Below are 24,268 nucleotides of genomic sequence, written 5' to 3' on the forward strand. Positions count from 1 at the left end.
ACAAGGTGAAAGCAACAGAGACATTAACCTTAAATACCCACCACTACACAGCTAACCCAAACCACCAGGAAACAACATTAGCATGCCAATTTTAGGATGCCGAGTTCATTTTAAAAATACATGTTGGGTAAACTCCACTCAATTAAAAAATTTAAGATGGAAATTTTAACATAAAATCCAGATAAACAAATAACCAACTACTTATATTCATCATATAATAGAGATGTGTTCAAAGAAAGAGACATAAGGATAAGGAGAAATAAGACAGGGGGATGTGAAAAAATGAGTTATGATTCATTGTTGAACTGACGAGGTCAGAGGTTCAGAAACAGGGTTTCTGAGAAGTTTAAGTCGTTCTGCCAGAAAGTGCGAGAAAATGAAAATGAAAAATAGAGAAGTTGTGTTAGTTCAAAAAAAGGTTAAAAAAAAAGGAAAAAATGAGTATATTGAGGAAGGGAGGGAGGGAAGGAGAAAAAGAACAGAGAGTAAGTTTGGGAAAGAAGCAGGGAGGGGTAAAGAAGAAGTTGGGGTGTAATAGAGAACATAAATAGCATTCCTGGGTATGTTTGGGCAGGGGAAGAGTCAGCCGTGGTCGGGGTCCACCCCAGATCTCTCCAAATCCAACTCTAATTAAAGCAAACATACTGGAGGCATAGAGACATACATTCACATAACAGGATCATGTTGCCTATAGAGGCACGGGGTGACCGACAGATAAACAGGACGGTAGGCAGAAAGAGCGGGAAGATAAAGGTGTAGAACAGAAGCCAGTGATCTTGCAGTGAAGTATATTTTGGCCTTCAGGTTTTAGCTCATTGCTTCCTGTAGGTGGAGAAGTGCAAATGCTACACACAGGACTGCAAGTTATATAAATCTACATGGTCAGTTTTTTGGCGTGAACATGTCAGCATGCAGCAGGGTGGATACCTCTGGTGTAAGAAGGAGTTGAGGCAGGTGAAAATGAGCAGAGGGACCATGGCGCACAGCGTCATCACGTTGTTAAACTTTGACTCCAGCACATTGCGAGTATCTCCCTCCAAAGTCCCATTAGCCGTCTGGTTAGAGGAGAGGTCTGTGGGCGGGTCCTTCAGCCTGCTGGTGAAGAACTGAGGAGAAATGACGAAGGAACGTACATATGGTTATCAGCTCTTGCAACCTAACAGCAGCAGTTGCAGTGAATGATAATTTAATGACTGAGGTCACGAGTTTGTATCATGTGAATGTAGTGCTGCATTAGTTTCAACTAGGTGTTCCTAATAAACTGCAAACTTAGTTACTTTTTTTTTTTTTTTTTTTAAAGTCTGAGGTCACTTGGATGAAACATCTCAAAGCTTATATAATGCACAAATAAAACAGATTTTTAAGTTACAGAACACAAAAACAGCTGAAATCACAGCCTAGAAATGTCAATGTGACGCATTTCAAACCGGCATCAAAGTCTTCCTGGGAGTCATACACACATGGTATAGCTAGCTATATTTATTGAACTGGGTTGCCAACTTTTCTTTTTCAAAACAAATACACACTTTGAGCTATTTCAGCCTCCACAAAAATCCCCCCTAAGGGTGGGTTCAAATTAACTCCCCTAGGAAAATTAAACAGAAATTCCACATTTTAAGAAGTTAACCCTTTAAGGGTCCAAAAGAATGGCTGGAGATTAGAGAGGCTTTACCACGACCATGGAAATCCACCTGGATGGAGGTCAGCCATCCTGAGTGAAACCAGGTGGTTTTGGAGGGAGAGTAAACAAACAAGTAAGGTGACCTTCCACTATGTGGACCCCAACCTTTAAATTAACTAATCACTAACCACAAGGCCAGCAACAGGGCTCTTCCTTTCACCTCTAATCTGTCTGCGATTCCAAGGATTAGCTGCATTTACCTGCAAATATTCTCACTTTCAGAAGATTACAACCATCCTAAAATGTTACTTAACTTACCATGGTTGCTGTCATGAAGAAATTCCATGGTAAGAGGGTTCCCAAACCAAGGATGAAGAAAATGATCCAAACTGCATTGTATCTGGAAAAGAGACAAAAGGAAGTTCACATGAATGTACGTCAGTGAAGTCATTAAATCTTACTGTAGAAAAAATTTAGAACAACTTTTTCCATGACTCTCATCCAAATTTCATTTTGCACATAATGAAACAGAAAATTACAACATCATACTTACACAAATAGGTCCTCAATCTAGAACTTTTAAAAACAGTTTCTCTTACTTGTCCCGAGGTGCGTTGATGGCCGTCATGGTTGTTGTTAGGGAGATGGAGGCACGAGATCAGTCAGAGTTGTATCAGGGTTACACCACGTCTGAAATATACAGATAACAAACATGTTTTCAGAGCTTAAACTATCTATACTGCGCCGGCTAACATTCATCATCAGCCATCAGTCTCTCCTTTCTGGTTGCATAACATACAACAAACCAACTTCACAACACAGACAGACTCAGCTTCATAACTCCTGTGTTGTGTCTTAATCATTGCAGAGTCAGATTAGCCACAACTTGTAACAAACATGCAGCATGATTCAAAGAACTTCACAACAGTTATGAAACTCACAAGACTATATTAACAAAGTATAAATTAAATAATTTCTGCTTCCATTAACTCTAAGTAAAGTCACTTTTTTTGTATACATTTACTTACAACAGAGTTCAATCAACGAAAAAAAGACTCCTCTTTCCTCTGGTCAGATGTACAACTAACGCACAGGCTAAACAAGTTCTGCATGCTTCATTTTATACCATACACCCCACTCACTGCTCCCACTGGGCCTGCCCTCTTTGCAGTATTCATCCCTCCTTCTTCCCTTTACCATGTCCTCCTCCACCCTACCTACATATTTTCACAATTACATTGCAACATCACACGCCCAGATTTCTGTCATATCAAGCCAGCAGTAAATAGTGCAGGGGTCAGACTCTTCCTTGAAAAGATTCCTATGAGAATCAATCATGGCTTGAAAAAGAAGAAGCTCAGAAGACAAGGTGAAGGGTTGTTTTTCAAATTATATTAGTCCACCATGTTCTTGAGTCTCTTGCCTTTACATTCTCATCTGTTCTGCTCTCTGCATGATCTCATTTATCAATATGTCTTCTTAATTTCACCCTCCATTTCCCCCTATGTCTCCCACTATCTTATAATTTCTCACCTCATTTCATCCACTGTTTCTCCTCAGCACCTTTTTTTATTACCTTCATGTCTATTGCTCCCCTTGGCCTTTATTGTCCTACTTTCTCATATGATCAGCTATCACCTACCATCCCTAATTTTTTGTATGTTATTCCACTCTCATCTCCACTCTTAATTCATCCAACACTATTTATTCCATCGCTCCCCTCCCAGCATCTTTTCCTCTGGACATCTGCTCAGACAAGTGTGTAACACCGTCTCTAAACAGAGTGACTTCTCTTCAACACAGACCAATTTCACATCGAACCAAATGAAACAATGCAAGGCAGAGTTTACGATCATGAGTACTTAAATGCAAGAGCTGTAAATGACGCGTTTAATCATGTTGTTCATTATGGATTATGCAATCTAAATTATTACGAGCGGGTTGCCATATTATTTGTTCTCATGCATGAGTACACGTACAGGTGACACGTTACACTTTCCTGCCAATGGCTTCACACAGGGAAGTGATGAAGAAGAAGACTGCTGGTAGGTTAACGTTGAGAAAAATAATGCAGGTGTCAGACGTTTAAGGAAAATCTGCTTTAAAAATATTTTACATGTGAGGAAATGCATTCAATGTGTGTGTGTTAGAGTTCAAGGATACATACAATGCATTTTGGTGAGTTACGTAGAATGTAAACATGATTTATTTGTTTCCAAGAAAACCCTACAGGACCCTTTAAACAAGCAAAAATCAAGACATCTGCAAAGCCGTTTTTTCTAATAGCCAATAGCACTGTTTAGCGATGGATACTGACAACAGAAAGCCTGATCCATTCATTAATTATATCATCTAAACACAAGACTGGCATCAATGATTTGATTTGGATTTATTCTCAACTCAATAGATAGAGGTTGGCAGCACTTCTAAAGCATGTTGTCTAGTTTCTTTTTGCTGATAGACGTGATGAATCCAGTGGTTGATCTGGTCGTAAGTATACCCTCAGATAGGAGGACAGAGACTGCTCTATATGAAGGGACACACACATACACACACGCACGCACGCACGCACACTAGCCAGCCCATTATGTATCATGCATATAAACTACACCGGACTGACCGAGCAGAGTCTAACTCTGAGAAACCACTGTCTATGAGAAAGGTCTGCATGGCATGTGGGATGGGACAAAAGTCCAACAGAGAGGAGACCGTATGTTAAACAACACATTTGTATGTACTTGCTTACACAGATATTTACCACGAAACCGGGGATACGCTGTGTGAATGAAAACTAGAACCCGACAGAGGGAGCGCATAGTTTGTCAATCAGAGAGCACTGATAAGTTCAATTCTCAACTGTACAGTGTCCCGCTCTTCTTTAAAATTACATTTTATACACACACACACACACACACACTATTAATGTTAACAAAAGCATCTTGGCCAATATATATCTTTATAAGATTATTTCAAATGTCAATATGAATACTGGACTCAAATATAGGTATATAGGTAAAACCCTCAAATGATGGATAGTTGTTTGTTACACAACTGTTTCTGAACTTTCTGTGTGCAAAACAAGTGCAACGTGGTGTAACCCATTAACACCATATCTAACAATTACTGTGCCCCCCCCTCCTCTCTACAAGACAGCTGGCTTTTCACTCTCTCTTTTACACTTCAAGTGAGGCTGTTCAGTAAAGCTGTAAACACTTTCCACAGTAGTCAGACAACACATTGTATGAACTAGTTCTTTCTGAATTTAACCAAGTCCTAAACAGCAAAGTAGCTGCCAGTATTCAACTCGCCATGTGTGCCTCCTATATACTTTTGTCTTGACAATGCCTCTGCCAGTTTCGAATGGCCTTGTGAGAAACCCATAGCCTGATTAGTATTTTCCCTCCCTTCCGCTGGTTGTCATAACATAGTCAAATCCCACAGGACCAGTGAGGCAAAACTTTTGGTATTACAGACACTGTTACCACTCACAGTTTAAAACACACTGTGTTAGTCATGTCCCAGATTCCTGTATAGTATCCCCCTCTCAACCTGACATGTCACCAAATGAGCCAGCTGGCACCAGTTACCTGGTGCTGACATGGTGCCCACCACACACACACTCACACGGGCACTTTGCAGTCTGTAGAGTGGTACAAAACTCCAGTTTGGCATCAGACTGACACTTTAACTGACTGACCTCTTAGCGACATCCAACTCCAACAATCAGCACTCCACAGTAATTTATTGTTTCCTCCTATAATGTCAAGGTTGAAAATACAGGGCGCATCTTGCCAAAGGGGGGCAGTTCAGACTGGTCTGCTTGCCATCTCATCAGGAAAGTGGTCGCAATTGTGCCCAAAATTTTAACTATGTGACTTGAAAAACCTGGTCTAGTCACAGCACACTGATTTCTTTTATTTTATTTTTCTGAATTTCATACAGTTTTATAATTAGCTAGATTTAAATCTCCAACTTGAGGCTTCTTACAATACAGTACACTGGGTTTTCCACAAGCTCAAATGATTACTGAACTGTAATCCACCATGTGTTACATGAAACATCTGCTCAACAGCATTTTGGTATATTTTGGTATATTTTATTATAATCAGGTTGGCTTGTCATTCTGAGTTAATAATATGTTACTTCTGTTTCTATTTTCTAAGTATATCCAAAACAGACAGATACAACTGCAAGGATTTTAGTATAAAAGTAAAAGAAGGAATTGGGGCTCATCTGTTTTAAATGTTGCAGGACCAATGCCATTACTATCAAAATTGCAGATGTTTATTGGTGCAGGTTCTAACTCACCAATCTTTTTTTGTATTTATTATTTTAAATCTGCATGCTGAGGAGGAGTTTAGGTGTTTGTGTATTTAAAAAGAAAAATGTATCCTGGACGCAGGGAGTGGCACTAAGCTAAACCTGGCTGGTTAGAGTGCCTGTACAATGTGGGGTAGATCTGGGGGGAGATGGTGTGGTGTGAAGCTCATTGCTGGCAGGTGAAAAAAGGTGGCTGGAAACCATGTGTCATGTCCGTCTGCCGGCCTGCCCAGGCCAACAGGCGGGACAGCAGTGCCGGTGGAAAGCAGTGCATAAGGAAGTGTGACCTATATCCTGGAGACAAGGAAAAATCTTAATAGAAAAGGACAGGAGTACATTTTGTCTGAGCAGCATACCTCTCTAACAGGATCGCCTTTATTCCCAGGCTGACACACACAATAGTTTGATGCCGGTCATATGATGAAGGTAAGGCAACTAACCCCTTTCCTCGAGGTCATTTCCCATTGCTTATTGAAAGTGAACACTCTTATCAAAGTCATAACATTTTCAGTGCTAGACTGAAATGGCATTCTAGGAATTAACCGGAGTAAATGAATAACAGGGCGGTATTTCTTTTTACACCATCAGTGGTGACATATTTGATATTAATCTGAAAATTTGCTACAGGCATGCCAAGCTCATGCCAGGAGTTTTTATGTAATCTGGTAAACAAGGCAAATTTAGACAAATATTCACAACTTCAAAATGTACAACCATCACCAAAGCCTGAGTTTCTTTACCCTGGTGCTAAGGATATAAAGACCTGCTGCTTTTCATTCTAGCAATTTAATTATTTCACAAATGGGAAACAACCTAAACACAATTAACTAGCTTTCACCTCAGAAAAACCAGCTGTTAACTGGGGGCCAGGAACACTAAATACAAGTGCTCAGTAGTTAGCAGGTACTGCAGTTCAGTAGGTTCCATAGTTACATAGAAATATACTTAGCCATCTCTAAAAAGTGTCTGTGTTGCAATAGAAGCGGCACTAACAGGATTATGTCAGTAGGGTTGGGAATCGAAACTTGGTTCCAAAATAGAAACCAAATAAAATAAATAAATTAAAAAAAGAATTTCAGTTCTGCTTGTCCTGAACACGATAAATCTTTATTGATGCAAACAAAGGCTACATATGTGCAGGGATGTATGCAGCTATCTGCCAGTAATTTCATCCCTGCCTTACAATGCCCTTACCCTTGCTAATTGATTAAATCTTTGAGCCTTCCCTGCTCCCCGCTAAGTTGACCCCCGTGGGTCACATTATAATATCTGTGATATGCAATTTAAAAAAAAAAACATTTTCTTACTTTCTTTTAATCCCAACTGTAATTGTGCTCTGCCCGATCAGTCACAATGCCTGTATCCACTGATCACAGCTGTATTTACATACAGGTGACGACCGCCCTTTTGTTCATCTGTATAACTTATGTGTCAGTAGGCTCAGCATTAGGATTGTCACAATACCCAGGAAAATACTCGATACCACGGGGAGAAAAAATGACCCTAACCCTAATCCTTTTTTTAAATAAAGATTAGAACAATACAAACAATAACATCCATGACAACACTATTTTTAGGTTGTTTGAGATAGTGCAAAAACCTTACTGTAAGGTGTATATGAAATGCAAATGTATTCACCTACAGCCCTGTGCTTCTGGTGACTTGGCACCAACACTGTCTATTAACGTTAGAGATGGGCAGGACTGATAATATTTGCTGCCTAGCTCCCACATTAACTTTGGTCGTTTTATTATTAGCCATAGCCGCTAGCCACTAGCTTAATGATAACTTAACAGATGGCTAATGTGGCTATCGGCTAATTGCTAATAGTTAAACGGCTAACGTTAACGGCCAGGTAAAAATAATAATGCAAAATAATTCCAGATGTCACTTTTGCTTTTTTCAATTTCAACTGAAACAGCAGCAGCACTTGCCATGTCAATTTAGTTTTATGCCGTCAACACCAGCTCAGTGTTGAGAACGTCAACTAGCGTTCATGTGTTCAGCTGCTACTGAGGGGAGGGGCTGTGTGCCTGTCTGTCTGCAGTGGTGCTGTATGAAGTTGTGTCAACAGGAGGAAGCGAAGACGATGGCACTGTTGGTATCAATACTGTTGCAAATGAGTATCTAATCCAATATTAATTTTTAGTATTGATTAGTATCTGAGTATCATAAACTTTGAACTGAGGGCTTGAGTGATCTCTATCTATCTATCTATCTATCTATCTATCTATCTATCTAACTAACTAACTAACGATCTAAATTCCGCACTGTGTGTGCCCTTTTCAATGTTCACATGCCACACACTCCTGTTTTCTCTGCAGTACTAATGTCATTGGAGACAGGAAGCGCTGCTACAGTGTAAACAACAACAGAAAAAAGACTGTTATTTCCTCATATGGGAAGTAATCAGTCTGGATTCGAATCAGAAAAACAAGCTGGATCAGAATTAACCCGACTCCGCTCTGTATCTTTTAATTGCCATCACTGTCCAATATGCAAAAGCATAATGGGGACATCCCACCATTTAAAAAAAGCTTCTTATGCACAACTCGTAAAACTGTACAGTGATGATTCATATGCTGTTCACATCTGTGCCTGACAATCAAGTTTCCAATTTCACATCGTTCATAGAATGACCAACACACACACACACACACACACAGACATAAAAGCTTGCTCAACAGCCCTGTTCGAGGACACCCAGTACATTGCAGTTACGTTGCAGTACATTGACTTTTACAGCCTTGATTCCAATTTCACACTGTGCTTCATCCTGGTCTTTTTTCAAGGACAGTATTATTGATGTTGTCCTCAGCCTGCCTGGAGAGAGCAGATTAAAAATTTCAGAACAGAGAGGGAAAATGGAGGAACATGTGGATGACTGTTGCTTCATCTTAAAAAAATAAATTAATAAAATTAAAAAAAGATGTCTGGTCCGTTTTTGAATAATGAAAATGCTTGAAAACATCACTGGTGCAGTAGTCAATTTATAATTCAGCAAAGAATTTTAACTGCCACGTTTCCACCAGTGTATTCCAAGCGTGGTTGCCCGCCATGCTTATGTTGACCTCCCGCTAAGAATCAGGGAATTTGGGTAATCTCGGTTGGAAACTTAGATATAATGGTTGGAAAGCTCATCAGCCACACTTGTACGTTAAAACTCGCACCTAGCTTCAGGTCGGCGAAGCTTGGCCATAAAGATTTTACCCCTGGTGTCCTGTGGATGGGAGCATTGTCATCCTGTATATCCACTAACTTTTCCTTTAATTTGTTACCTGTCTGTAAGTAGGCCATGAATTGTTGATCTGAGTTTTGTTTGTATCTTCAGCCAGTCACCCTGACAGCACAAATGCAACAGTGCCTAAACATTTCACAACTTTCCATCACACGCACATACCATGGTTTCGTGGGAAGCTGATCTCAAATCAGTTCCTCCTTTCCAACAGCTTGTCCGAACAGGCCTTTCATGTCAGCCACTGGCTTTATACTAGTTGCCATTTGAAATCCTACTGAAAGAAAAAATGAGTAAATAAAACTCAACCGATTAAAAAAGAATTCAATCTGAACCAAAGCTCATTTCAGGGAAAGTAGGTTATGAACAGAAGGACCCTGACAGGTGGCCAAATACATATCCTCCTCACCACTTCCACACAGAGGCATGTGGGCATTTACTGTCAAACCAAGCAGACGCAGCAGGCCAAGGTAAAACTGTGGGGGTCCTAATCATCCAACAGACAGAGAGGCATAGAAACTGCTAAAATGACCTCAAACAAACCTCTAAAAACACTGACTGATCCTTTATTTTCCATAAAACGTGTCAGAAATCCAATCCAAACACAAGATTTAGCCTGGCACATGTTGCTCGTCTCAAGCAGGACTCTACTAGATCACAAAGGGAAGACGCTGCATTGATATTTCACCAGTTTCCAACCCCTAATTTAATTGTTTTTATTTCAAATAATTAAAACACTACAGCTTTTTTTCATAGTGGAAAGGTGGAAATGAAACGAGCTGCGTACGTCAAGATGGCGAGCTGGAGTAGGTTTACTTGGAATCTCATCAGAGAATGAGAAATGAATAATTATCTTCTTTTTTGTCCACAAAATATTTCCCCAACAGTTTGTGCTTTCTGTGTGTTACTCAGTTCTATAAGTTACATGTATTATATAGGATTTCTGTAGAGTTCAACAACCTCAACTTCTAAAACCTAAAGACCTTCTAAAAAACAAGCCCAATTTAATACTTGATTCACAATCTTACTTTTCAAGGTATAAAGAAAAAACAGTGAGGAGAATATGGCCAAGAATGATTTCTTATTACATTAAATGGCATTTTGCAGTATAATTCCTGATGATATAGTTAATTAAAATCAATGCAACCTGGAACTAGATAAGCAACAATAATGGATGGATGGACTAAACAATTGAAAATGATGAATTCCTGTTCATTTAAGTGTTTTGGTTTGCTACGACTCAGATGGCGCTGACTAAAACTCACACGGCACAAAAAAGGACTGAACAGCCTCCTGCAGCACAATCCACTGTCACAACGTTCCCACTATTAGTTTAGAGATGTATAAAATCTCCTGACGGCATACATTCGATTACACAAACATTTTGTTACTAACATTACATAACAACATATGTTATCGGGGTAATACAAAGAAGAGTCAGAAAGAGTGGCACAGAAACAGGAAAAGAGACTTTCATGATACTAATGAGAGCAGCATTAAAGGTAAATCCTGGGGGAAACAAAACAATGTCAAAAGAGGGAGGGGAGGGTCTCAAATCCATTGTCTTCACCATGACCTGCCCCCTTTATGCCCCAAATAATTTCCCGCCACTGAGACACAACAGGAACAAAGCCCGTCTCCAGCTGCATGTCTTTTTAGTTGGTTCAAGTGATCTAGAGAAATAGCTGACTGATGAACTGGCGGGAGCAACTCCACTTATCACCATGGCAACACTACACTCACAGCACTGATGGGTTTAAATGAGTAAGACTGGGGCCCCCCAAGTCTTACTCATTTAAACCCATACATGGTTTGTATGTTCCCTCTGATGAGTCAGTTTAGCCTGATCTTCACACGAGGAGTTGCCACCAGCCAAAAATGAAAAATTTTTCATTCCACTAATCAGTGACATCTGTTTCTTGCGTTGAGTGTAGCACTGGTCAATCCAGCAACTCCACAGGTGGGAAAACTTAACTCCCACTCCTATAAAACAGATGTTCATGTGCACCCAGCGGTGGGCCGAGACTGCTGTCCCATCAGCTGTTTGGTGGAAAACAAAGGCATCATTCTGGTGAGCTCTTCTCCGTCAAGAGAGTCGCAAATAGCACCAACACGTGGGACATGGAGGAAAGCCAGGAAACACTCTCTCACTCACAGCACAAGACATCCCATGTCATTTAGGAGGAGTTATAATAATCCTGTAAAACATTTTACAAGAATACTACAAAACACTCCCCTGTGCTATTCATAGAAAACTGTGCGACAACAAATCCTACAGTGATACATACAAGTAGGTATCATAATGCATCTAAATTCCCTTTATAGGCACATTTAGAGTAACGAGAAGAATATTTGTGACTTACAATAGTGGTCTACATGAGAGAAGACCTCACCCACAATGCAGCAGGAATGGCGGTGCTTGTTATTATAACCACACATCCTCTTTAAGTCATCATTCTCGTGCCTATAGAGCTTTCAACTGAGTCTTAACTCTTCTTTCTACTGTCAGGTCATGTGATACAGAAACTAACCATGTGCTACCGCTGAAATTCATTAAAGTTGCCAGTCATGCACATGCTTCCCCTGCGGGCACCAAAAGTCATGTGCCCCATGATTGATAACCAGTCTGAAGAGACTGAAGAACATTGTATAAAATTCAACATCATCTCCATTAAATTCTTAACAGCAACCATTGATGAAGAGCTTAATTTAACAGGCAGATTCTTCAGCATTTGAGACTCCACTTCTCACAGATTTAGTCTTATTGAACTACAATTTGAACTGTTGCTGACAATTACAGAGAGCAACAACCGAAACACTCGGTCAGCTATTTCTGGTAATCAAATAATCATTTAGGCAGTTTTTCAAGCAAAGGCAACAAACACTGCCTAGTTTTTATCTTTTCCATGTGAAGATTTGTTGTTTTTTCTCCATTTGTTACCAATGTAAAGTGGGCTATTTTCTAGTTTTGGACTATTACTTGTTATTACTTGTTTCACAGGCTATTTGAACCTCACATTTTAGAAACTTTGATGTGCACCTTTCCCTACTTTCTGACAATTCATAAACCAAATGACTGATCATTAGTCTTTAAAATAATCAGCAGAGAACAATCCTTAGGTGCAATCTTACAGATAATAAATTCGATATTTTCTGCGGGTAGAAAAACGTTAAAATTAAACAAATAAAGCAAACATTGAGGAATAAATGGAATATATCCGTTTGCCAATAGGAATAACGCTTACAAACAGTCTTTTTAGTCTCCAAATGTTTTCTTGAGGGGGCTTCCTCGCCTACGGACTAAAATGAAGCAACACTTCCCTGCTGGACTGAGCAGCTTGTTGGCGCTAAATTTAATTCCCCCGGCTGCAGTCAACAAAAGGACCCACGCTGCAGTCCGACATCAAAACACCAGTAGACTTGTCTTCATTTTTGTCTCTCAGGGACAGATAAAGACACGAGAAACAGAATCGTAAAATGAACAAAAACGCCTCATAACAGTCGACAGAAAGGAGTCTGAATCTGAAACAAACAAATAACCGTTATCGTTGTTTTAGATGCAAAATTCGCCAAATTCGGGTCTGTTTTTTAATTGAAGACAAGTTGAAACAAAGAAACCGTTCACAACGGACGGACGGTCACCTTCGGTTCGATAAGTGTTTTTTAATTAACACACATTGAGGGTGTCCTACCTTATCATCACAGTGAGTGCAGTCTGGTCGCGTCCGATCAAATGTGGGTCTGAGCTCAGCGGAATCCTTTGCTTCGACCACGAGTCCGTGAAACCTTCAAGTACACCTCGAAAATACGGCTTGCTACAGTCATTTGAACACACTTTCTTGTGAAAAGTAATTAATTCCATTTTTAGTGGAAATGAATGAGACTAAATCAATTTATATGCAGTAGTGGAAAGTAATAAGTACACACAACGTACAAATACTTAAGCACAATTTTGGCAAAACTAGTTTATATTTCTCCTCCACAGTTAAACACTTGAATATGCCACAACATATGTTTAATAACATTAGTTGCTTTGCAGATTCAGATTGATAATACAAAATATAATCAACACATAAATTATTATCAATTAGATAAAATAAGACTTCATCAGGGGGGAATTAGGGGTATTAGGCTATACAAAGACATCACATTTAAAGTAATGTACACATTAGTTTATCAATAATTATAATTCAAATATATAATATTATAATACAATATTATTCGGAGCCAATCTGTGTTTATTTTGTTTGTATGTTTTCATGCTAATACTTGCAGATGTATTAGCATGAAAACATACAAACAAAATGAACACAGATTGGCTCCGAATAATATTAGGTTAGGAATAAAAGTCCTGCATTACATTTTTAAAAAGTACAGGACTAACCTAACAGAGTACTTCCATACTACTTAAGTAAAGTAGTGTACTCAGTTGGCAGTTTATTAGGTGCACGGAGCTAAAACTAATGCGGTCTAATACACCTGTCCTGCGATAAATACTACCTTCATTAAGGTAATAATGTTCGGTTTTTGTTGAAATTGTTTTAGAATGTGTTGATTATAATATTATGTTAATTTTTTTATGATAATTTTAGAAGCTGAAGTTTGTGGTGCTGTTGAATTGTACTGCATTATACAAAAAGGTGTTTGTTATTTAGCCTATCCTCATGGATATAAAAGCAGTGGAAAAATAACACAAACTATACATCACAAACTGAACATTATCCACCATGAAGGTAGGACCTTTAGCAGGACGGTTGCATTAATCATAGCAACATGTACCTATTAAACTGCCAATTGAGTATATATGCAATAACTGTTCGAGTTTTACCACACTTGTAAAAATTCCGATCGTCTCTGAAGGCATCACCTAAATTTGAGAAGGCGCTTTAATTTCTTAGTATTTTGATGTGGGACGACATTAAAATGTCATCTGTTACCCATTACTTTTTGAATGTGTAGCAGTCTGCCAACTCTTACGCAGTTTCTGAACCAGTTTTGTTAATGAATAATCTCTGTGTTGACAAATAAAGAGAAATTCCCACTCATGATCTGATAACATCAAAGGCACATCTTACTGGACTTGATGTAGCCTGCTGATACTCACATTGATGGAAAGATAATATGAAAATCCAATATTTATTGTATATAACATATTGTCTAATCTGAAAGCACTGAAAGCAATGATTACAATCAGTCTGTCATGGTTTTGAATTAAGTCGGTTCATTCATCCTTCCATTAAAAATTACATTCAGCCTGAGCCTTTGTACTTGACCCCCCCTTCCTCATTCCCTGCTCCCTAGTATATACCGGCTCACTAGCAGATTGACTTTGTGCCATGTACCTAGTTTGTTTTTTTGCCTGAGCCTGACTGCTCTGAGTTGACATCAAATTGACCAAAATAACTATAAAAATAACTATTAAACTATTCAATTTGTTCATAATTTCCCCAAAACACAATTAAAGTATGTTCCAAAGTTGCATGATACAATAAGTGATGAAAAGATCAATGACAGAAATGAAGAAATGGTGTGCAAACATGCAGCCATGGAGGAGGCTGTTTTCAAACTGCACCATGAATCATGTAATTTCTGGATTATTCACATTTAATCACAGTACTTGAATTCATGCTAAAGGTCAATGCTGACTGTGTTTAACAGTGGCAGGCATTTAGTCAAGGACAAAACAACAGCAGTAAAGGAGAAGAAAGACGGAGTTTGCCTGAGGGGGATTGTGCTGCATGTAACTGTGATAACACTGATGAGAGAGCAGGGGGTTTTCCATGCGTAAAAAGCTATTACAAATATCAAATTCTTGAGCTGTAAATGAGACGGAACTAATGTTTTCCTTCAAGAAAATGTCAATCAATTCATGCTATGTTGCAACACGACGTTCTGCTGTAAATCTGGCTGAAAAATAGTCAAAGAAAATACATTACAATCCTCTGCTTTTAGAGGACAGGCTGTTTCCTCAAGTGTCTGCGAGAACTGACACCAATGTATAATAACGTGGGCCTGTCTGAACCGCCGTGCCGAGGCGCCGTTTATGGCGAGTTTCGAGTCTCGGCACAGTGAGTGTTGGTCTCCAATGTTTGCTCATATAGTCGTGGGTAGGTACACAGTCATCCACACCCTGTCTCCCCTGTCTAAAAAAAGCTTGCTGTGGTTTGGGATACACATCAGCTTTGAAGGAGCACTACTCTGTCTGCTTCCTCGCTAACCCAAACCCAACGAGGAGCCACAGAGGACTGCTGTGTTTCTCTGTTGGTGTGAAGACATAAAACTACACTTTATTTCCAGCAGTGTCTTTATTTCCTGAGGCTAAATATGTCCCTTTGCTACTTCTCTCCCTCTACTCTCCGCGTTTCTCTGAGCCACAGGCTTGTTTACCAGCCTGTGCAGAAAGAGTCAGTCAGCAGCTTCTCAGTGGAGAAGAGCACAGCCTGGCCTGGGTTTTTCCGTGGAGAGGACAGAGAGGGGGGAACGGAAACAAGATATAAAAAAAAAAACAAGGAAACAGCACAGCAGAAACAAGAAAAAAGCGAGAGGATGGCTTTTACGAGACACCTCATTCATCAGATATAACACTGAACATCTGAGCAGCAATGGAGTGGAAACACGTGAAAGCTGACTGCAGATGATACAGAGCAAAGGAAAAGTGAACCGCCGACACTGAAAACAGTCTCAACTGTAGCTCAACAGATGCTTGTGTCATTGAGGTCTTTGCCAACTGATCTGACACCTGTGTGATGGTGCATCTACGGTTTCAGTGAGGCACTTTGTTTAGTCTGCAAAAGCTGAACCAACCTGCTAGCAAACCCATATTCCCACCATAGTAGTTGCCTGCTTCTTGTTGTACGGTTATATAGGCATTTCTATTGTCAGAAAAAAAATCTTATGTCATCAAGTCCTTCACTTCCCACTGACCCCGGACAGTTCCTTCTGCATGCCATTTTTAGAACATAGGTTTTTATGAGCAAATAAACATCATACATTTCTAATTCAAGAATATCCTGTGAAGTCTGTGGCATAAGAGGGGATCTCAGGGAGAGGTGGAGGGCATGACATGAATGGGCTGGAAGTGGCTTTCCGACCACATACTGAGATTTAAGAGGACAGCGGGAGAAAAAGGAATTCCTATGGATGGCCTCTTCAACCCCTAAATGGCTCAGGAGACGCAGAATGAGTGAAGTTGAATCCCGTTTAGGATTTGGAATATCGAGACCTGGCTCTGTTTTGGAGGATTAAGGCTCGGGCTTGAAGCGAAGAAGACAGGCAAACAAAGAAAAAACTCCTCGGGGGAGGCACTGCGAGAGGGAAATGCCTCTTCATCTTTACCTTTGGAGCCTCTTTAAATTCCCAACAGAGTGTGAGTGGTCTGCAGGGGTCACGCACTCGTGAAATCCCTGTCACGATGGTTGATCCACAAATCTGACAACAAATTCCTCTCAATCCATTTAAAGACAAGAGCTACATATGAGACATTATAGGATTCACCTCTTTAGTCCAGCAAATTTGCAACTGGCATTAGTCCTGAATTTCTGCACTTGTAGTGGATTGTTTGCTCATATTCTTCTCCGTGACCATGGAAATTGACCAAAATCCTCAAAAACATCAGACTTTTATTTGTCGAATTCATTCTGTTCACCACTTTTTTTTTTAATCTCTAGTCCTCATTTATCAGTCATTTGGTATGTGGTGTATGTTGACATAGACTTATGCTTTGGATGCAAACTTATCTAAAAATGAAACAACCTTGCCAAATATATCTTAGTGTGTAGCTGAAAGATTTACGCCTCCATGAATTTCAGATGCATTCCTCACTATATTTCATGCTCTTTCTTGGTAAAAAAGAAAGAAAGAAAAGAAAAAGAAGCTCGATAACATCTATTATCTTACATTTATCAGTGACCGCAAGGAAAAACAAGTGTGATCATTCATATGACGTAAATGAGAGAAGCTGAAACACGCCAAGCAAAGCCAAGGGGGAGATCAAGCCAATCAGTTTGGCCCGACAGTGAGTTCCTCATCGTCTTCCAGTGAATTCTAATAAAATTTAGGAATTATACCACACTGACAGGCCAAAATCTTTTCCGCATTGGAGGAGGATTGTGTCAGCATGCATTCCTCTCATTTCTACATTCTTGGATTTAACATGTAGCAACAGTGTTGTCCTGATAACAGGGTCAAATCCGAAGAGTGAAGTGTGCCGAATCCACATTTAACCTTCATAAGCAGGAAACTGCTGCAGTGTTAAGAGGCCGAAACAAACCAAGTTTGTTGGACTTATGAGGAGGAAGGTCGGGATCAGCAGCTTACATTAGTGCTGAGGCAGTTATAGTGTTGGATGGTTTACTGTGAATTTCATACAGCTTCAAGATGAAAGTTTACTTAGATTCAGGCTTTTTCTTACAGACTTAAATTGCAAAGGAAGAGCTATTTAGACAGAGGAAAACATATTTGATACATTGATTAAATACGGGACTGGAGAGTGCACTATTACTTTAAATTGAACCCGAACAGAGCTAAACTAAACTAAAAAGGAAAGCAGCTGCACCTAGTTACTGAATGGCTTTGTCCACAGTTTTTGCAATACATTGTTACACAAACAGGTCATAAATTGCATGTCAGTTTTCCAGATAGGCTGCAGCAAAATAATATTTTAATACAGACTGCGTAACGCAATCTTTGTCCCTTTTCAAAAGCTTGTATTGTTCATATACTTGCTGTGTCTGTTTGATTGCCAGTCTTTTAAGTGTGAACTTTTAAGTACATTGGCAGCAGCCTTAACTTGTGAGTAAACTGCTAAAGAAGAATCTTTTTATGTCTTTAGTGGTTAAACATTCAATAGCAAATTTAGTTTAATTTTACTGGTTGCTATGTTGTTGTTTATCATGCTACAGTCTGCACCACCATGTACACATGTGAGGTGTTCGAGGGTTTCACGTGTGTAAGCTCATTCCTTTGCTTGGACACATGATGTGCACATGACATGTCACGATTTATCATACAGCTGAAATGTGCGTGCGTGCACGAGTGTGAGGGCACACTTGTGTCAATGTGTTTACTTGAATGTATCTAATGTTTGCATGCAATCAGATATGCATCTGTTAAATCGATTCAGGAAATCTGAATTCCCTGCTGACAGTCTCAGCTGTTAAAATACTTTTGCTCCTGTGTAAATTTTGCTGTCACCTCCTGACCATCTATAGATCTACTGTTCTTCTCAGTGATTTTCGTCATTTACAATTGCCGTTCTTTTTTAAATATGATCTTTATCAGTCCTCATCCTGGCCAATCTCTTTATCTTATCAAAAGCTCTCAGCCATCCTGTTGTTCTGTCCTCACATGGAAAATGATTAAACAGAAGTGCATGATGGCAAGGTCTTTTGGAGTGCTGACATCACCATATGTTCCTTGGCATGGTCATGTTCATTTAACATCATGTTTGCCCATTTGAAACCCATTACTCAATTGTTCTCATTATTGATGCGTGATACGGCACCAGATGTATTTTCCAGTCTGACACTAGCCCATTCAACCTTGACTGTCTGCAACACGCTCCACTTGTTTGTTTGACTCTCTGGAAGCTGGAGGCCATCTGCTGAGGCCATTAATGTTATTGTTGTTATTGACATAGTTACAAACTCCCAGAGTTGACAGTTGAGTAATTTTCAACTTTAAAATACGATATTAAGTCTAAAGTAAGTCTCCAGAAAAGGAGTTTTTTTATGCCATGAACTCTCTGCAGCCTTGTTTGGGGTCAACAGGTCTGTGGGAGGCGGCCTTGATGAATAACTGATGACTATCAGCACCTTTTATTTGAACTATAGTTAAGCAGCGCCAATGAAAACTGTAGACAGTGTGTGCTGTGGATTATCCAGAGTGAGGCCGACACTGTTTGTGGAAAAAACCTTTTGCTGATGATTTTTTAACCTAATTTTTGTTCAATGACGTGAGGACCACAAATAAATTCCATTCATCTCCATTGTATTGGGGTGGAGGTAGACATCTCAAGACACATTTCAAGACCTAGGCAAAATACCTGCATGAGTACCACTACCACTAGAGGTAAGACAGAATATATACATATATATATATATGTATATATTAGTTTGGGTGAACCGACCTGTTAAAGTATCTTCGCAACAATGCAGCAAGGTGAGAAGTTAAGCAACTGGAGGTCAGCAAAAACAAGACTCTCAGTTGTTACATTGGTCATTATGGATTATCTTATACAATGTTAAATAACAAAGACCAACAATGCGACACTGTGAGAGAGGTGGCTAGCAATGATTAAACGACAGAAAATTATCACCTGAATCTGCAGGTTTCTTCAGCTTTACAGAGCTCTAAAGTCAAATCTCATCTCATCTCACCACTCAACCACTCAACACTATCTGCCCAGCACCAAATGGCAGACACACACAATTAGCCACTAGCTGATGAACATAGTGGAGAATTTAGTAGCTAAAAAGCCAGAGATTTCCCTCAGGCATTAGTTGAGAGCAACAACAGAGCAAACGGAGCGTGAATATTGGACTTACATTTGCCTGGTGGCCAGAAACACTACTCCAGAAGAATGATAATGTTGTGGGTATCTTAGGTGTGTCAATGTTGTGTTCACAACTTGTTTTTACAGTCTTAAAATACCCCCAAAAATGTTTTTTAAAAATCTGTTATTGCAGGTTTAAAGGCACAATTTTTAGAAATGTCAATATTGGTTCCCCGCTCTGTCTTCAAGGATCCAGGGTTTGTGTAGAAATATTTCCACTTATCGCATCTTTAAAGGCCCCATGAACCCACACAAGTGTTTTCACTTATTCTGTCATATCAGAGCTGTACCTGAATCTGAGCAGAGCTAGAAATTACATTATGACACCAAAGTCCATGTGCTAACATGAATGGTAAAGGTGAAAGCCACCCCACTCTAACAACTGCTACAAACTAAAAGGAGAGTGAGAGAGATGTGAGTCAAGCTCAGTCTGTGCACGCCCACACAGAAGAGCTCCAGTCAGCCAACATAAAACACCTATGAGGTTTAACCAAGGCTGTTCCTGGATTTTAAACTCTTTCTCTTTTACAAATGTGCTGCAAAACCGCTCTGAATTTAAAAAAAAAAAAAGCACATTTATTGTCTATGTGGCCTTAAGTTTGCTGTTTTTTTACAGACTGAGGAAACGTGATTTCAGAGGCTGTCACCAGATCCCTCAGCTGTATGAAGACCACAAGCTAGTGTGATAACCTTATGATTAAGAGATGCATCTGTCAACGGCTGCTTGTGAAACGTGCCACAGTCCAAAAACCCCAGTGAGCATCACCACTCTGAAATGAAGGGTGATGGGTTCAATTCCACATTGAGATCCAATAGTTTGCATCATTAGGTTACTATTAAAGACATTTTACTTTTAAATACTTTTGAATTCTTATAAGTTCTCAAGTCCATTCAAAGTTAGAAGACTGCGTTTCAGACACGGCTTTATTGTTTTCACAGTGCTGTTTTTAGTTGTGTACTGTGTCCCTGCATGGCTCCAGGGTCGTTATACGACACAATGAAAGGTGAAACCTCAGTTTACACATAGAAACCTGCCAGTGGTTGGTATTTACAGATAACAATAAACAGACAAGCAAAGTAGCCTAACATTTGGCAACAGGAAGTCTCTTAAATCTATTTTTGTAAAAATCAGCTTATAGCTACTGTTTAGTTTGTTTAGTTTGCATAATACTTCTTTGAGTGAGGTCTGTCCCTTTAGATTAAAGTTACACTGTGGGCATTTTGACCACTATAGTGGCGCTGTATTGTTTCATATTCTACCAGCACAAAAACACATGCACTCCACAAGCGTGGGTGTGATGTGATACACACATAGACACTTTGCAGCACACTGCAGAGGGTGTTAACATAAGCCCCTTTTCCTGCTGTAACATCTTTCAGGATGTTGTTGTGGTGGAAAAAGGGCAATATAGTTTATTAATGGTTAGTGGCGGCAATGTGCGGTAATGTCAAGGATTTGCGAGGTAAGTTGGACCCAAATGCAGTCAACTCTTGCGAAACGGTGCAGGCAGGTTTATTTACAAAACGTGAACGTGACATGAACAGACATGATCAAAACGTGAACGTGAACGTGACATGAACAGACATGAACAAACCCTGAACTAAACAGACGAACCAACACAGACAAAGGGAAGCACAAGGACTATATAGACAAGGGAGGCAAGGGTGATTGAACACAGGTGAAACACATTAGGGCGGGACAGACAATCACAGACACAGGACCAAGACAGGAAGCAAAAACACTGACACACATGGAAACCAATTACAAAATAAAACAGGAAGTGCAAAAACTCCAAAACAAAACTAACAAAAAGTGTCTGCCATAGCAAACCATGACAGAATCCCCTCCTTAAGGGTCGAATCCCAGACGACCCTAAACAAAAACATAAAGTCGGGCGGGAGGAGGGATCCAGGGGCCAGTGGACAGCATCTTCCGATGCTCAGGGGCAACACATGGCAACTCAGGGGGACGAGGCGGAGGCCTTATGGACAGGCTTGGCAGTTCAGTGGGGCGACCTGGAGGTCGGGCAAACGGATGGAGCCGTTCTGGAGGCCGCCGGTGAAGACGGGGTCTCTCCGGAGGTCGAGCCGGAGGATGGCGTCGCCCCTCTGGAGGGCGAGCAGGAGGACGGCGACGAAGACGTGGTCTCTCCGGAGGTCGAGCCGGAGGATGGCGTCGCCCCTCTGGAGGGTGACCAGGAGCCGACCTGTTACCAGGGGAAGTAGTCCGCTGGACCACCGTCAGGACACGAGGAACAGAGATCGGCCGGACCACAGGAGGCGGTAGGGAGTCAGGGGCCACCGGAGGTAGCAAAGAGTCAGGGGCCACCGGAGGCGGCAAAGAGTCAGGGACCACCGGAGGCGGCACAGAGTCAGGGGCCACGGGAGGCGGCAAAGAGTCAGGAGCCATCGGAGGCAGCACAACGCCAGGGACCACCGGAGGCGGCACAGAGTCAGGTGCCACCGGAGGCAGCACGGAGGCCGAGGCCACCGGAGGCGGCGCCCCGGCAGGAGTCAATGACACCAAAAGCCACGTGGGCTGAGTCAGGGCAAGAATCAATGGGGGTGGTGCCCTGGCAGGAACCACGAGCGGGGGTGACGTCATGGCTGGAGCCAGGAGAGGTGGTGACGTCACTTCAGAAACCGCCGTCGACGCCGCTGGAGAACACGAAGCAGCGGCCGCCGACACCACAGGAGAGTCAGGAACAGTCGTCGACGCCGCCGGAGAACACAGAGCAGCGGCCGCCGACACCACAAGAGGGACAGGAACAGTCGTCGACGCCGCCGGGGAACACGGAGCCGCGGCCGCCGACACCACAGGAGGGACAGGAACAGTCGTCGACGCCGCTGGGGAACACGGAGCAGCGGCCGCCGACACCTCAGGAAAGACAGGAGTAGTCGTAGACGGGACAGGAATTGGCCGGACCACCGACAGGAAACGAGGAGCCGGGATCGGCCGGACCACTGACCGGGAACCAGAGTCAGAAGTCAGCTGGGCGGCCGACAGGACAGGAACGGCAGAGTTCGGCTGGACTGCCGACAGGAAACGAGGAGCAGGGATCGGCCGGACCACTGACCAGGAACCAGAGTCAGAAGTCAGCTGGGCCGCCGACAGGACACGAGGAGCAGGGGAGACTTTGTCACTGGGTTGCCTCCCTCAGAGGGTAAGACAGTCATCCTCACTGCCATTGACCGGTTTTCCAAGATGGCTCACTTTATTGCCCTGCCTAAGCTGCCCTCCGCCAAGGAGACAGCGGAGGCAGTCCTGTTTCATGTTTTTCGGCTCCATGGTCTTCCTCAGGATGTTGTGTCTGACCGGGGTCCCCAGTTCGCCTCACGTTTCTGGAAGGAGTTCTGCAGGCTGCTTGGGGCATCTGTCAGCCTCTCTTCCGGCTTCCATCCCCAAACCAACGGCCAGACGGAGAGGTACAATCAGGAGATGGAGACGGCCCTCCGGTGCATCACCTCCCAAAGTCCATCCAGTTGGTCGCAGCAGCTCCTCTGGGTGGAGTATGCCCACAACTCCCTCCCCGTGGCTTCTACTGGTCTATCTCCATTCCAGTGTGTCTACGGGTACCAGCCTCCGCTTTTCCAGGACCTTGAGGGGGAGGTCTCTGTTCCTTCAGCCCACGCCCTGGTGCGCCGATGTCATCTCACCTGGAGGAAGGCTCGGGCAGCCCTCCTACGCACCAATATTGGATACGAGAGGTCCGCTAATCGTCATCGCACACCGGCTCCTCGCTACCATGTTGGCCAGAAAGTATGGCTCTCCACTCGAGACCTGCCAGTTCGGGGGGAGTGTCGTAAGCTGGGTCCCAGGTTTGTGGGCCCTTTCCCAATCTCGGCGATCATCAACCCTGCTGCTGTTCGCCTTCGTCTTCCTCGGACCATGAGGGTCCATCCCACTTTCCATGTTTCCCGAATCAAGCCCGTCAAGACCATTCGTTTGGTCCCTCCCTCCGACCCACCCCCTCCGCCCAGGTTCATTGATGGTGGTCCTGTCTATTCGGTCAAAAGACTGTTGGCTGTTCGTCGTAGGGGCCGGGGCCGTCAGTACCTCGTTGATTGGGAGGGGTACGGTCCAGAGGAAAGGTCCTGGGTTCCTGCTCGGGACATTCTTGATAAGACACTGATACGGGACTTTCATAGACCTGTCTCTTATACACATCTGACAGGAAGCAAAAGCACTGACACACATGGAAACCAATTACAAAATAAAACAGGAAGTGCAAAAACTCCAAAACAAAACTAACAAAAAGTGTCTGCCATAGCAAACCATGACAGATGGCTGAATTCCATTCATCTGCTTCTGGTTTCAGGGTCGTGGTAATGTCATGACACTTTACTAAAATGGAGCCATTGTTAATGTGCTTTGCTTTTCAAGCCAAAATCTCATAATCAAAATCAAAATCATTTAGCAAGCAAAAAATAACGCATCGTCTTACTCCTCCGTCTCAGTTGTGAGGATTTTCTGCTTTTCTCTTACATAATTCTAAATGTAATATTGTATGTATGTATGTATGTATGTATATATATATAT

At 41.7% G+C, this 24,268-nt stretch overlaps 2 protein-coding genes across 4 annotated transcripts in view; both read right to left on the minus strand.

Moving 5' to 3' along the window:
- Positions 1-24,268, minus strand: part of LOC111645283 (equilibrative nucleoside transporter 1) — a 39,577-nt gene that overhangs the window by 9,806 nt on the left and 5,503 nt on the right. Inside the window, exons 1-4 of one of the 3 annotated variants that reach the window (XM_023394410.2) lie at positions 12,869-12,991; positions 2,221-2,311; positions 1,940-2,021; positions 928-1,106 (exon numbers count right to left, since the gene is read on the minus strand). In XM_023394410.2, the coding sequence (XP_023250178.1) occupies positions 928-1,106; positions 1,940-2,021; positions 2,221-2,249 (290 nt within the window). In that variant the 5' untranslated portion in view covers positions 2,250-2,311; positions 12,869-12,991. Of the gene's footprint in view, positions 1-927; positions 1,107-1,939; positions 2,022-2,220; positions 2,312-2,649; positions 2,762-12,868; positions 12,992-24,268 lie in introns of those variants that run through there. The other 2 variants (XM_023394412.2, XM_023394413.2) reach the window with 2 other exon arrangements.
- LOC147817507 (uncharacterized) lies at positions 21,299-22,917 on the minus strand. The gene is made up of 2 exons (XM_087170434.1): positions 22,912-22,917; positions 21,299-22,828 (listed from the first exon to the last, which is right to left on the minus strand). Exons 1-2 carry the CDS (start codon positions 22,915-22,917, stop codon positions 21,602-21,604), a joined length of 1,233 nt encoding a protein of 410 aa, XP_087026560.1. The 3' UTR covers positions 21,299-21,601.

The sequence above is a fragment of the Seriola lalandi genome, unplaced genomic scaffold, assembly GCF_002814215.2.
Source record: "Seriola lalandi dorsalis isolate HSWRI2012SDOR001 ecotype SW California unplaced genomic scaffold, Sedor1 jcf7180002054948, whole genome shotgun sequence".
NCBI classification, from domain to species: domain Eukaryota; kingdom Metazoa; phylum Chordata; class Actinopteri; order Carangiformes; family Carangidae; genus Seriola; species Seriola lalandi.